The 15,192-nt window shown below is 45.7% G+C and overlaps 1 protein-coding gene across 1 annotated transcript in view; it reads right to left on the bottom strand.

Moving 5' to 3' along the window:
- Positions 1–1,403, bottom strand: part of ERGIC1 (endoplasmic reticulum-golgi intermediate compartment 1) — a 62,944-nt gene extending 61,541 nt beyond the window's left edge. Inside the window, exon 1 of the mRNA XM_033926967.1 lies at positions 1,222–1,403. Within this exon, the coding sequence (XP_033782858.1) occupies positions 1,222–1,241 (20 nt within the window). The 5' untranslated portion in view covers positions 1,242–1,403. The remainder of the gene's footprint in view (positions 1–1,221) is intronic.
- Positions 1,404–15,192: the final 13,789 nt, after the last annotated feature.

Here is a 15,192-nt window from a genome sequence, read left to right as displayed (position 1 = left end):
ATACAGCAGGGTTGTGTCACCAGCACCAACAGGAAAATTAGTTCAGAGCAATGAATGGCAAATTAGTGCCACAGTTTTAACATGGCATGAATTTGCATGATCTGAGCATGCTCTGCTGATGTTTCAGTGCTGGATTTGAAGTAGAGTTTCTTGTACCGCAAATATTTTGATAACAGGCTCACCAGTCGTCAAGAACAGTAATTTGTATCTGTCCTTGCTACCAACTCTTTGCAAGTCTAGGCACATAACTTTACTTTCATGTACTCATTCTGTTGCTTTTCCCCTCATATAATATAATATATGTTGTTGAAGTTAATATTTACATCACCTCTTAGAAAATGCCATGCACTGTATTTATCCTGCAGCACGTCTGCAGGATTGTTAAAGTACACCACACACGCCTATATATTTAGTCAATAAAGCCCTACTAGAGCCACTTAGACAGAGCTCTAGCCTGCATGCACACCTGGGGATAATTTTCAAAATGGCTGCTGAAAGTGTGTACGCTGAGTGCAAACTAACCATAACTATGTACATAATCCTCATCACAGAATAGTGGCACAAGACCAGAGTTGCACACCTAATTTTTAGGCTCCATGGCCGACATAATTGCCTGATAACTTACTACTATGTATCATTTCTATAGTGCTGAAAGGCATACACAGTGTTAGACATTTAACACATACTAGGAGGTCCCTGCTCAGAAGAGATTACAACCTCATTTAGACAGGAGGGGTCGGGGAGTCACTTGCAGAGGTATCTCGGCACTGGAAAGCAGCCTGGAAGCGGTTTCTTGTACAAGGACGCTCAGTCCTCAGGTAGTGGCTTAGCCATGCTTTCATGATTCGTCTTTGTCACCCTCCAGATGTATTTCCCCTAAAAGATTGGAGCTCATCCCCCTCTCCTGGTCTACGAATATACCGTCTAAAACAGTTTGGGGTTTGGTCTCCTAGTTTTAAATTGTTCTGCAATTCTTTTCCTCAACTTGAAGCTTGCATTTGAAGGCTTTCTGCCCCAGCCCCGCCCCCTTTCCAAGCTGCACCAAGGTTATATTCAATTAAGTTAGGCGCCTTCTTTTAGACCCCGCGCGTGCACATTTGCGCGCTTAAGGCGAGTTCCGAGCACCGCGCGCGCCCCCTTAGCCTAAAAGCGCTGTGGCGAGAGCTCGCGCCGCGGAGTCAACGACAACCGGGGGGGGGGGAGGGGGAGGGGCGCACTCACCTCCTCAGGTCGAAGGTCATGGTGGCCCACGCGAGGTTAGGCGGACAAGGCCGAGGCCGCGCAGCCCAGCCGCCCCGCTCTCAAGCCGTCCTGTCCCGGGGCCGCTACTCTTCAAGCCTGCCGGCTAGACACGCCGGAAGTGGCGTCACCCTGGGGCGCTTTGTCAAAAGGGGATTGGACGCCGCGACCGGAAGTCCGGGATCGCGTTTCCGGGACCGATTTAAAGGGGCGGCGGGAAAGCCACGTGGGCGGGGCGTGGAGGACAGTTGGTCGCGAGCCTGCAAGGAAGGGCGCGCGCTGGAATCGTCGCCCGGGCGAGAGGGCAGATCCGCCGGGAAGGGGTAAAACGCGGATCTTAACTGCACGTCCTTGCAAATCTGAGGTCCGGGCCACTTTTCAGCTCAGCATCGGGAGGGAAAAGCATTAGGACCCGTCAGAGCCAGAACCTCTGCTGAGACGAAAAGTGTTAAAGGCCTCAGATTTTTAAGGACGTGAGGTCCGTGTTTTACCCCTTCCCCTCCTGTAGCACATGGGAGCTACACCTATACATTTTGGTCTGCACAGATCAGCACCCAAAGTACCACCTTTCATCTCAGCAGAGGTTCTGCTTTTCCCTCCCGATGCTGAGACTAGAAGTGGCAAAGCTTTTGCCCTGAGGTCTGTGCCACTTCTAGTCTCAGCATCGGGAGGGAAAAGCAGAACCTCTGCTGAGATGAAAGGTGGTACTTTGGGTGCTGATCTGTGCAGACCAAAATGTATAGGTGTAGCTCCCATGTGCTACACGTGCAAATAATAAAACCAGCCATCCCTTCTTGCATGTTCTCCAAGGCCCGCATACATGTCTTGGTGACTCGGACAAACTAGCCAGGAACCGTGCTAAGCCCCTGAAATTGGAAAATTATTTTTAACAATTACTCTTTAGGTTCTCTGGAACAGACAAAAATTGCTAAGACCCAAAGGGTCTTTCATTCAGACAAAATCTTAAATGGGGTTTCATACTTCAGAAAAATGTGCCTGACCTGAAAGCATATTTCTGACACAATCTGAATTGTATTAATTGTTTCAAAATAGAGAAAAGAATCTCTTACCATTTTATTTCTCGATTTTAAATGTGTTGCCTAGGAAAACCAGTCCAAGACATGGTTTGCTTTCAGTTGGGTCCTGGAGGAAGAAAGAGACAGCAGAATACAAAAAATATATTAATGGTAAAACAATAAAACGTGTCATATCAGTCCTACTAACAAATACTCTGAACATAAGGGCCAATACGGTATGGTATGGAAAATTTCAAAATGACTGGGTTATCAAACACATTACATATTACCATTCCCTGGACACACTGACGGTGCTTCCTCATTGCCCAACATCCACAGAGCTGGCTTCTATAACTGATAGCAATGTAGGAGTAATGTTGTCTTTGTTTTACAATCCTAGTAATGTCAATTTATTTCTGTACAAACAATAGTAGATCAAGAATTGATAATGAAAGTGACTGTTGAGCAGGTTGGATGGACTCTTCAGATCTTTATCTGCTGTTATCTATTTTTACTATGCTACAATGTAGCACAAATTGTTCTGCCCTAAGTCAGAGATGACTCTTGTTAGAACTGGTGCCTAATGTTACATTTTCACATTGTGATACCTAGCAGCAGTATTTCATCAACTTTTTAATCTGGAAACTTTTATCCTATAGTGAGGTGCATGCAGTGGTGAAGTAGGGGGGGGTGTTAGCCCGCCCCAGGTGTGGTCTTCTTAATAGCACAGCACCCCTCCTCCTCCCTGCCCCCCTCCCCATGAGCTCCGCTCAGCTAGTATGTCCCTCCTTTTGGCCCATTCTCCTTCTCTGCCAACTCCATACTCTGTCCATTTTGTCTTGCTGCGTATGGAACAAACTGCCCAAATCCCTACGGTGGGCTCTTGTCTCTGGCATGATTCAAGACTGTTTTCATCACCAGCCCTATATGTAATGTCTGTCTGTCCAAGATAGATTGTAAGCGCTTAAGTTCTTCCAAGCAGGGATTGTCTACTAAATGTCAAATGTACAGCACTGCGTATGCCTTTCAATGCTATAGAAGTGACAAACAGTAGTAGTAGTCCCGTATACAAATCGGAGAACATCATATGAGCCATTGCATGAGCTTCTCACAAGCAGCCTCAGAGACAGGTTTACAGGGGTCATGCAAATAAATGATCAGCAGTGTGAACCTCACCTAAACTAGAGATGACTTTATATTATTTCTCATCCCCTCACAAGTTTGAATTATGCTCAAGTAATTAGTGGGCATCTATCTCACTCCCCCACAAGAACAAGGGGTCACTCGATGAAATTGAAGGGGGACAGGTTTAAAACAAACGCAAGGAAGTTCTTTTTCACACAGAGGGTGGTGGACACATGGAACACCCTTCCGGAGGCTGTGATAAGAAATAGCACAGTACAGGGTTTCAAGGATGACCTGGATAGGTTCCTGGAAGACAAAGGGATTGAGGGGTACAGATAAGAGCAGTGGAAGGTTTAGAGATAAGTGTAGAGGTAGGCATAAAATTAGTCAGGGACCGCTGACCAGGCAATATGCCTGATGGGCCGCCGCGTGAGCGGACCGCTGGGCTGGATGGACCTCTGGTCTGCCCCGGCGGAGGCGACTACTTATGTACTTATGTACTTTCTGTGCAGGGCATCAAATTCCCATGAGTCTCTCACAGCCAAGGATGCAAATCTAATGGTTGGGACACAGGGATATTTCAGTATATTTACCATGGCTTGGTCTGCAGAAAACAGAAGTTACTAAATCTGTACCCATTAACTATAAAGACTCAACTGGGACAGAAAAAGCAGAAGGTAAGGAGTCTGCATCATATGTAAGGCTGAGAATTGCTGACGTTTGATTATTGCACCTTAAACATTTTTTTCCTGTTTTGTATGTCTGCCTTGTTTAGATTGTGACACAAGCAGAAAGCCCCAAATTCATACATCACTGCAGTGTCTTGAAAATACTGTCATGGGAAACACCACATCTAGCTCAGACGTATCCAGACAATCCTAAGTTTGTGATGTAATATAATCACAACACAGCATAGCAATGTCTGTAACAGCCCACCAATAGATTTGATTTATTTTTTCCATTTTTCATATCATGCAGCATTATGGGGTAAGGATTTAGAACAACTGCTTTTGCTTACTGACACTTAAGGGGAATTTAGGAGACATCGAAAAACATGTCTGTTTTCAAAGTATTTAGGCAGCTAATTCGTATATGCACTATTTTGATCATTTTAGTGTCTCTAATTATTGGCTTTTAACTTTTTAGTTCTATTCAACTTCTTTTATTGTTGTTGGGGGTTTTTTTAACTGTTGTAAACCATTTAGAACAAAAACGGTTCCATCATTCACATTAATGGTTTTATTATAATTTGTGATGAAAATATGAGAATTTGTTGGTAGTGTTCGTGGTCATTAATTTACGATAATTTAATCTCACATACTACATACTCTGTAATTAGTTCATAAAATTTTCTGCTTTCAATAAAAATATATCTAGAGTTATTTATTTATTTTACTATGGCCCGCTGAAAAGTGCTGAAGTACCCAATGTGCCCTCATCTAGCAAATAGTTAAGGGGAACTTAATTAAGGTAGAATATACAATGGTACATCCGGACTAGAAAATTAAAAATTTCCTAGCAGTCTGTTCTTGTTGCTTTTGGGCTTCAGTGGAGCGAGAACCAGCTTCAATTGAGCTATGGTGTTGTGAGCTTTCATTCCCCATTACTTGGACTTTGCTACCACTTCCCCTGCCCAGCCATCCCAGTGAGTCCTCTGCAGGGTGGCATAGTAAAGAGGGTGCGGACCATTCGGGGAGGGGGGGCTGTCACCTCTCTGCCCCACCACACTATGCTCACGCCATTCTTCTCCCCCACCCCGTATCTCTGTTTTATCTTCGCTAGTGTGAGCAACTCATGCCTGTTGCTCACATCAGTCTGGTTCCCTATGAATCACTTCCAGGTCATGGAGTCAGGAAGTGCCATCAGAGCGAAATCCAACGCTGGGGTGAGGAGCATGCTGCAGAAGCCACTTGCGCTGGTGAAGATTAAGAGGAACAGGGGATGGTGTGCACAAGTGTGGAATGGGGACAGGAAGGAGTGGGGGCTCGGGGGGAAGGGGCTACCAGCCTGGGCACCTCCTACCTTTACTACTCCACTGAATTGAAGTACTCTATGCAACCCTGCTAGCAGGCCTTCAGTCTGGCTACCAAATACTTCCTCCACAGCACCCATCACCACCACCCTATGGAAACAGGATCCTGCCCCAGAATAGAATCCAAATCCTCTGTCTAGTACTGCATAGCCCCTTCCCAGAATTACTTTCATATCATTCCTTTGTAATTTGTCTGCAGTGTTTAAGATAGTGAAATAATTGATTTGAAAATCCTATAATCTTACTTGAACTTGGCATCCCCCAAAACTGGTAGTCAATGGTTGGTGCCTGCCCTCCCACCCATTTTCTGATGTTGCATTTTAAATCTTCAGGGCAGCTGCCGCGCAGCGTCAATGAGCAGGCCTATCCCGGAACCTTTCATTCTCCTTCCAAGGGCAGGCCTACTCGTTGACACTGTGTGGCGGCTGCACCAGAGATTTCAAGTACAACTCCGGGAGGAGGTAGGGGGCAGAGTCAGGAGCTGGTGACGGACCGTGTCGCAGGATTCCGTTGGGGCTAGGGCAGAGCTCCTGGGCCCCCCTCCCCTAAATCAAACAGCATTCCACTCCCTGTGCTTGTACTGATCTACCTGTACTAGCAACTCTGTTGAATGTCGGGGGTCAAACTGTCCATTGTAACTTCCTGGGTAACTGACCCAACATCTTGTAATGTAATCTGACCTCGAACTGAATAGGTAAAGGAGGAATAGAAAACCTGATTAGCATAACATAACATATTCTCCTTTTGTGTTTGACCTTTGGCAGCTAAGCTTCTGGGAAAAAGTGTTGAAAGTGTTTTGCCAGCTCTACTGACTAACAGATGAGTTAACCACCACAAATACTAACTTCTTCTTCTAGTTTTGTAATTGCTTCCAAAATGCGCTTTATTTCACAATGAACCTGAGTTCCCTCAATTCTCCATCCATCTCAGAACTTAATCATAAAAAAGGCAGATGCCTAAGGCTCAGAAATTTAGAAAGGGCCCTCTTTGATGTGTCCTGGGGGGAACGGAGCCTCTGCTGCCTGCAGAAGTCTGTAGGTTTCACCCACCACTGTGCGCTGTCCTTCTGCTCTAAAGGTTTCCACACAAGCAGTGACGTAGCGAGGGTGAGTGGCACCCACCACCACACATGCACCCCCACCTACCCCACCACCACCACCATGCATGCGCCCCCACCCACCCCACCACCACGCATGCGTCCCCATCCACCCCACCACCACCACGCATGTGCCCCCACCCACCCCACCACCACCATGCATGCGCTTCCACCCATCCCCCACCACCACCATGCATGAGCACTCCACCCACCCCACCACCACCACCACCACGCATGCACCCCCACCCACCCACAACACCACCACGCATGTGCCACCCACCCACTCCACCACCATGCATGTGCCCCACCACCACAACGCATGTGCCTCCACCCACCGCCACCACCACCACGCATGTGCCACTACCACTACCACGTATGCGCCTCTCACCCACCCCACCACCACCACAATGCATGCGCCTCCACCCACCACGCATGCGCCACCACCACCACCATGCATGCACACCCCACCCACCCCACCACCATGCATGCGCGCCCCCTCCCTTCCCCATACATGTTTCATTTTCCCAGCGCGAGCAGCATTACAAACTTGCTGCCCACGTCGTGTCGGCTCTCCCTCTGACATCACTTCCTAGGCACGGGACCCAGAAGTGATGTCAGAGAGAGCTGACAGTGACGTGGGCAGCAGGTTTGAGATACTACTCGCACTGGGAAAATTAAAGAAATAAGAGGGGAGGGAAGAGGAGCATGAATGTGGCAGGGGTGGTTAGGAGGGACCAGGCGGTGGAGAGGAGGATGGATGCCAACACCTCTGCCAAGATGGCACCCGTGGAAGACCACACACCCCCATACTATGCCACTGTATGCCAATAAGACTCATTAAAACAGTCTTAATGGCACAGAAACTCCTTCTAATGTTCAAAAGGATTCTCCATGGCTGCTACTAATCCTCATAGCTGCCACCGAGAACCCTATTCAAATTAATTATAAGTAGCTCATTAGTATTCTAATGAGCTTTCCTTCTGATGCACTTAAGGGAATGTGCCCCCCTTTTATATCACAATTTTCTGGCAGCTCTGGAGCTGCCAGTAGCTGTTGTGCATTCACACAACACACACACAACAGCTGCACCCTTATGTTGGGGGGGGGGAACCCTAGCCACCATTTTCCTTCCCTCTGCCCAACTGATGGTGGCTCCAAAGCCATGATCAGCTGCAGAGGGGAAAGTGGCAGCTGCCCGCTCAGCTGATTCGCAACTTCCCCTGCTGCTGCTACTACACTATCACTTATATAGTGTTGAAAGGCGTACGAAGGGCTGTACATTTTGACATGTAATAGACGTTCCCTGTTCAAAAGAGCTTACAATCTAACTTGGACAGACAGACATGACTTATAGGGCTGGGGATGCAAAACCCAAAGTGAGAGGAGTGAAGAGTCGAAGCAGTCTCAAAGAGGTGGGCTTTTAACTTGGACTTGAACACTGCCAGAGACGGAGCCCACCGTAGGGATGTGGGCAGTTTGTTCCAGGCATATGGAGCAGCAAGACGGAAGGGATGGAATCTGGATTTGGCAGAGGAGGAGACGGGGGGCACAGCTGAGCGGAGTTCGCAGGGGGGAACATGGGGAAGATATGTGATGAGAGATAGTGAGGGTCAGTTGAATGACTGCATTTGTAGGTTAGTAAAAGGAGCTTGAATTGTATTCAAAAACGGATGAGAAGCCAATGAAGTGACTTTAAGAGAGGGGTAACGTGAGTATAGCGGCTCTCATGGAATATGAGTCATGCAGCTGAATTCTGGACAGACTGAAGGGGAGAAAGATGGCTGAGCGGAAGACCTGAGAGTAAAGAATTGCAGTAATCTAAGTGCAAGGTGGTTAAGGGTTTTGGTAGTGTGCTTGGAGAGGAAGGGTTGGAGCCACGATCAGCTGATCTGGCATTTCCCTGCTGGCTCCTACTTTGGAGTCAGCAGGGGAAACCACAATCAGCTGACTCATGGCTTACCTTGCCGGCTCTGGAGCCACAATCAGTGTTACCCTATAATGATACCTATGGGCTGGAGCAATAGGAGGAAAGAGACAGCATTAGGAAGGTGCAAACAGGGCAATTATTGGGCCCAAGGAAGAAGGAACAGCCTGCCAGTGGGCTTTGGGGGCCCCCTTCCTAATTTTGTCTGGAGCCCCAGCATTTCTAACACTGGTCATGTTTAGGCAGCAGAGTGACTGATCTCTGTTCTGCTCTAGGCTTCTCTCCTCCCCTATCTCCCCTGTAGATAGCCTGTAAGGGAGAGGTTGACATAAACACCTCTGCTGATTTCTAGTCTGAACAGAAGTGGTGGAACTGCATTCCAGGCCATTCCCCCAGTTTCACCATTCTATCTGACAATATTTAACCCTTTGATCTGCTCAATCTTATATAGTCTCTCTTTTTTTTCTTGCCTCTTCTAGTCTTTTCTGTGTGATTGGTGGTATATCAACCCTTAGTAAGTCCATAAAATAAATAACAATCTCTTCCCCTCCGCCACCTGCATTTCTCGATGGTATTAATCGAAGGCATTTCCCACTTATTCTATCATCTTTGTGAGGGAAGTACATGTGGAAATCCTTGACACTCTCTGTGCTGTTACAGTCTCTGTTTAAAAAGATTTATCACATTTATAATCCACTTATCCACTAAGCAGAATACAAACAAACATATATATATAAAATAAACAAACATTTTTTATTCTGTTAACATTCCATCGGAAACATCACTTCATTAAAACCCCCTTTTACAAAACCGCAATAGTAGTTTTTAGCACAGCCTGGCTCTGCACTGCTCCTGACGCTCATAGGAACTCTATGAGTCTTGGGAGCAGCATAGAGCATTCAGCGTGCCGACCTGCGCTAGAAACCGCTATCGTGATTTTATAAAAGGAGAAGGGGGGGGGGGGTAAATCACAAGTAAATCTGAACAAATACATTTTAAATTTTTCTTAAAATCACATATTTATTTATTTATTTCATTTTCTATTCCATCCTCCCCAAAGAGCTCAGAATGGGTTACAGGCTAACATACATAATATGCAGTTTATAGGTTACAATTTGCCATAGTGGCAGTGCAAGGTTTTTCAGTACAAGTTTTTGTCCTAACTTGATCTGAATGATGATAAACAAATCAGTCCTGATAACTTCTACTTCCCATTCCACAGTGCTGCCAAAACTCTTGACCTAAAATTACTTTGACAATGATACTATATTAGAAAAGTAATCTTTTGTACCAAGAATCACTTTATTATACTGTCAATGACCAAATCTTGTAGTTACCCTTCTAGCCAGGGAAGTTTTCCATGCCAGTTCTAGTAACTTACAGTTTATGAGCAATATCTAGGCAAGAAAAACACTCCAGTCTATGGAATTCTCTCTCTGGCACCATTTCTCTCTTTCATAGCTCCTTTGTCAGTCCTGCATCCATGATGATGGCATGTTTAAGGCAGATGTGTTCTGGGAGAGTCACTGCCATTGGGATGCTCCAGTATCTGATTAGATCTTTCTCAGCTAGCAACAAGGCAAAGTGGCTGGTGGACCAAGGACAGAGTTTCCCCCATTTTGAGTCTGTGGGGTGGGGGTGAGGGGGAAGGAAGTGAAGTACATCTGATCCAAAGTCAGTATTCAGCATCAGTCAGGCAGCAACCCTTCTAATTCTGAGAAAAAGATCTTGTATAGGAATGGGACATCACAGATGTAAACAACCGGCCTACGTACTAAAGAGCTCTAATCTGCTTTCCTGCCAGAGTTCATGTTCCTGGCACATGCTGCAAACGCACACCCTGCACTTTCACCCAAGGGTGCGGCTCTCCTCAGTCCTTCCTTACTCACATCAGCCTTTCCTTTCTAGTCTTAAGGGTATATGTTTTTTCAGCTACAGTGAGAAAATAACGCTCAGAATTTAGGAAGTTGGTTGGTTGGGCTGAGAACTTTTCAGCCAAGTATAGGATAATCAAGCCATTGTGGCATCACTGATGAGGTTGGCTCTTATTGGTGGAATGAGGCATTATGACATCACAATCTCAGCTCTGGTTACCAGAGATTGAAACTCTTCACACTTCGAGGGGGTGCTGAAAAGTTCCCAGCCCAACCGAGAAGAGAATAATGTGGATATGGTTCAATCAATGATCTGAAACAAGGTCAAAACATAGAATTTAATTTCTAGAATACTCTTTTCAGCTACATTGGCAAAATAACGCTCAGAATTTATGAAGTTAGTCGGTTGGGCTGAGAACTTTCCAGCACCCCTTCCAATGTTTGGAAGCCATTTATCATGTTGACGAGACTCGCAATATATCCCTGACAGTTCTTTTTGTGCTGCAATATATTGCGTTATACTGCGAGTTCCAGCACATTCTGTACCTCTGCACAAATCTCTGACTTTTCCACTCCCCTCTTTCTGATCTTTTCTAATCTTCTCAGCGTTTCTCGCTCTGAACTTCTGACTCACCCCCCCTTTTTTTCCCACAGTCCCTTTGTCAATCTGCTTTCGAAAGCTCCTTAGTCACGTTCCATAAGCACCAGAAGAACACATTAACAGTTTCCATTTGCAAGGCTCTCGTTTATTCACCATAATAAAGGGTTCGATGGTCCATTTTATCTTATTTTTAAACAAAGGCAATTGATGTTCAGGCTGGGGCTTAGCTCTAAAAATAACGGTTTGGTTTGAGTGACCAGGGCAGGACAGGGTCTCATTCCCTGGGCCAATCTACACTGCTTCAAATGTTAATGTCTGTTTCTTTGTCCAACACGTGGAGGGCCATAATCAAAACATATGTCTGAATCTGATTCATACTGGGAAAATGTCCATTCTCGAAAGGCAAATCACCAAATGTCCAAAATATTTTTTTTCTCGAAAATCATCTATCTGGATGTCCAGGCAGTTGATCGTCCAGACCACCAATACGTCTATCTGTATACCACATTTTTGACCAAACATCCAGAACAAGACCATTTGGACATAGGAGGGGCCAGCATTGTGATGGACTGACCACCCGGACATGGCAATGGAACAGTGGGGCACCTTACAAGGCACTGCTTTGAACTTCACAGAAAGGGTGTCACATAAACATCTCACCAGAGATGTTTTGGGGGCTCACCAGGTCATACCCACCTGTCTACAACCCCAATAGGCCTTATGGCTGCACAGTAGAGTTTGGGGAGGTTTTGGTAGGCTCACATTTTCCACCATGGTTAGAGAGGCTTATGGGATGTGCTACTCCTCTCTATGGTTCACTAGCCCACCCTCCAAGCTATTTAAGACACTTTTATGTAGCTCTACTAGGCTTTCATAGAAACATAGAAACATACAAATAGACGGCAGATAAGGGCCACAGCCCATCTAGTCTGCTCACCCTAATGTCCCTCCCCTACCTTAGCCCTCTGAATAGATCCCATGTGACGATCCCATTTGGCCTTAAAATCAGGCACGCTGCTGGCCTCGATCACATGCAGTGGAAGACTATTTCAGCGATCAACCACCCTTTCTGTGAAAAATAATTTCCTGGTGTCAGCTCGTGGTTTCCCTCCCCTAATTTTCCACGGATGCCCTCTTGTTGTCGTGGGATCTTTGAAAAGGAAGATATCTTCCTCCATCTCTATGCGGCCCGTGAGATACTTGAACGTCTCGATCATGTCCCCCCTCTCTCTGCGCTCCTCGAGTGAGTATAGCTGCAATTTGTCTAGCCGTTCCTCGAGTCCTGAGACCATCCGGGTGGTTTCCTACACCAGGTGCTGATGTTCTGGAGACAGGTATGTAAATTTTTATTCTGATCTTTGTGGGTATGTGAGGGGGGGTCAGTGAACACTGGGGGAGTGTGTGGGGGGTCTTTACTTTGTCTCTGTAGTGGTTATCTGGTCACTTTGGATACCTTTTTTGGCACTTATGCCATTTGTACATCATCCAGGATGTCTAATAAAACATTCGATTTTCTCTGCAGGACAACTAAGTCTAGTTTTATATTCTGATACTTGTCTCTTACCCACCTGGTACTAATAACCATTAATGCATTATAAAGGAACAAAACTGGTTTACAACCAGTGATGGTAGATAACCAGTTTGAGTGAAATTAGTTCACTCAGGGCCAGATTCTCAAAATTTAAGGTTGCCTTTAATGCAGTCGCTAAACCGGTTCCAGCTGGTTTAGCATGCATGTATTTTAACAGCGGATTATCATAATGGCTTACCGTGGTCTTTTCCAAGCTCCCTAGCAGTCTACGACTCTGCCATGCAAATGGGCTCATCGATATTGAAACGAGCACTCCGGTGGATTCTTCAATATCACCGAGTGATTCTCCAAGTATGGCGTCGGCTTTTGGTGAGCAAAAATCAGTGACTAGTCCAGGGGTGCTGGAGTCTTCGAGTCCTCGCGGTGTGACTATCAATAAAGTGAACTTTACACCCGTGGCTGAATTATTGACATCTCATCCTCACGACTCCTTTGTTGTGCCGGTACTGTGCCAGCATCTCTGTCGTGTATTTTGACTGTATCTAATGAAACAAAATAAAATTACATGATTTATATAAATTATAGTCTTTTTTTAGGGGGGACGGGACAAAAACAAGCTTCTTGAGCGCATGTATTATAGCCGTGGCTTATGTGTTTCTGGTTGTGGTTCATGTTAAAATTTGACATTAAAAACAAATTACAAGATTTACATGAATTATAGTAGTTTTTATCTGGTTTTTCGACACGAGCGCCCAACGGCTACAGCCGCATGAGCAGCACGCTTATGACGTGAGTATATATTACGCTCAAATAAGGCACGCACGCGATATGTGTGCTTACAGCATTGCTTTTCCCGGCACATGCGCACATTTACGCCTCTTTCATGGTATATTCTGCGCATATGCCGATCACTATCACCAGTGACTCATTTCATGTAAATTTAGCGAACCTTCGCTACTCTCCGCCAACCTCATTTGCATGCACAGTTTTTGGGAGAACGACTCGCCTTTTTTAAATTGCTACAATAACAGCTGCATCAGCAGCTCATCATTTTATACCGCAAAGTTTTGAGAATCTAGCCCTCAGTTCATAGCAGTCACAATCGCTGGCAAGAAAAATGTCATCCATATAAAAAAAAGAAGGGCGGCAAAAAAAAAAAAAGCACACAAGATGCTAGTAATTATTTAAAAAGGGATGCTTAATGAGACTAAAGATATTATAATGCCTCTGTATCGCTCCATGGTGCGACCTCATCTGGAGTATTGCTTTCAATTCTGGTCTCCTTATCTGAAGAAAGATATAGCGGCACTAGAAATGGTTCAAAGAAGAGCAACCAAGATGATAAAGGGGATGGAACTCCTCTCGTATGAGGAAAGACTAAAAAGGTTAGGACTCTTCAGGTTGGAAAAGAGACGGCTGAGGGGAGATATGATGGAAGTCTACAAAATCCTGAGTGGAGTAGAACGGGTACAAGTGGATCGATTTTTCACTGCATCAAAAATGATAAAGACTAGGGCACACTCGAAGTTACAAGGAAATACTTTTAAAAACAAATAGGAGGAAATATTTTTTCACTCAGGGAATCGTTAAGCTCTGGAATGCCTTGCCAGAGGTTGTGGTAAGAGCGTAGCTGGTTTTAAGAAAGGTTTGGACAATTTCCTGGAGGAAAAGTCTATAGTCTGTTATTAAGACATGGGGGAAGCCTCTGCTTGCCCTGGATCGATAGCATGGAATGTTGTTCTATTCTTGGTTCACTTCTGATATTGTATTGGAGGAGAGTGTGGCACAGCGGTTAAAGCTGAGGTTGTGGGTTCAAACCCTGTGCTTCTCCCTGTGACCCTGGGCAGGTCTACTGCCCTAGGTACATTGGATAGATTGTGAGCCCCCTGGGACAGATCAGGAAAATGTTTGAGCACCTGATTTGTATCCCATTCTCAGCTCTTTGGGAGGACAAGCTACAAAAATCAGAGCCACACTGGAAATTGAACCTGGTTCTAGCTGGATCCCAGGCACTGTGCTAGCCATTAAGCTACTCATCCACTCCAGTGGAGTTAGGTGTAAAACTGTGAACTTACAGCAATTATCCACATACACACAGCACTGTACACATTACACCGGACGACAAAGTTTTTGCTTCTTCAACACTTTCGGGTGTATCTTACAGATTTTTGGTTGCTGATCACGAAAATCACATTTAAAATTACACATCACGTACCATTTTATAAAAAAAGTACATTTTTACAATTTCTTGTTATACTTTCAGGCTAATGTAATTAATTCTTAGCCTAATTTTTAATCTAGGCCTATTGCTCACGTTATACCTTGCTAGATCTACACTTCTCCCTCCGGATTTGCGGAGGATAGGGGCAGAGCCGGACCGCGAATGGTGAAATACTGCGAATATCTTCTGGTCCAGCTCTGACCCACCCCTGCCTCCCCCCCCCCACCTTCCCCCCAGCATCCCTGCCTTACCTGGTGGTCTAGCAGACTTTCGGGGCAGGAGCGATCTTCTTTTGCTCCTGCCCCGTGCAGATCACCAATAGGAAATGGCTGCCGTGAATTTCCGTAGTCTCTCGAGACTACGAAGGGAACTCCCCACAGCCATTTCCTATTGGTGATCTACATGAGGCAGGAGCGAAGGTAGGAAGATCGCTCCTGCTCCGAAAGCCTGCTAGACCACCAGGTGAGCCCGGGATGCTGGGGGGGAAGACTAAACTATAGGGTTTTTTTTTCTTTTTTTTCCCCTTCCCCCCA

Source organism: Geotrypetes seraphini, chromosome 18 (genome assembly GCF_902459505.1).
Source record: "Geotrypetes seraphini chromosome 18, aGeoSer1.1, whole genome shotgun sequence".
Lineage (NCBI taxonomy): Eukaryota > Metazoa > Chordata > Amphibia > Gymnophiona > Dermophiidae > Geotrypetes > Geotrypetes seraphini.
The sequence above is the reverse complement of the archived record's forward strand: the minus strand, read 5'-3'. Positions and strand labels throughout refer to the sequence as shown.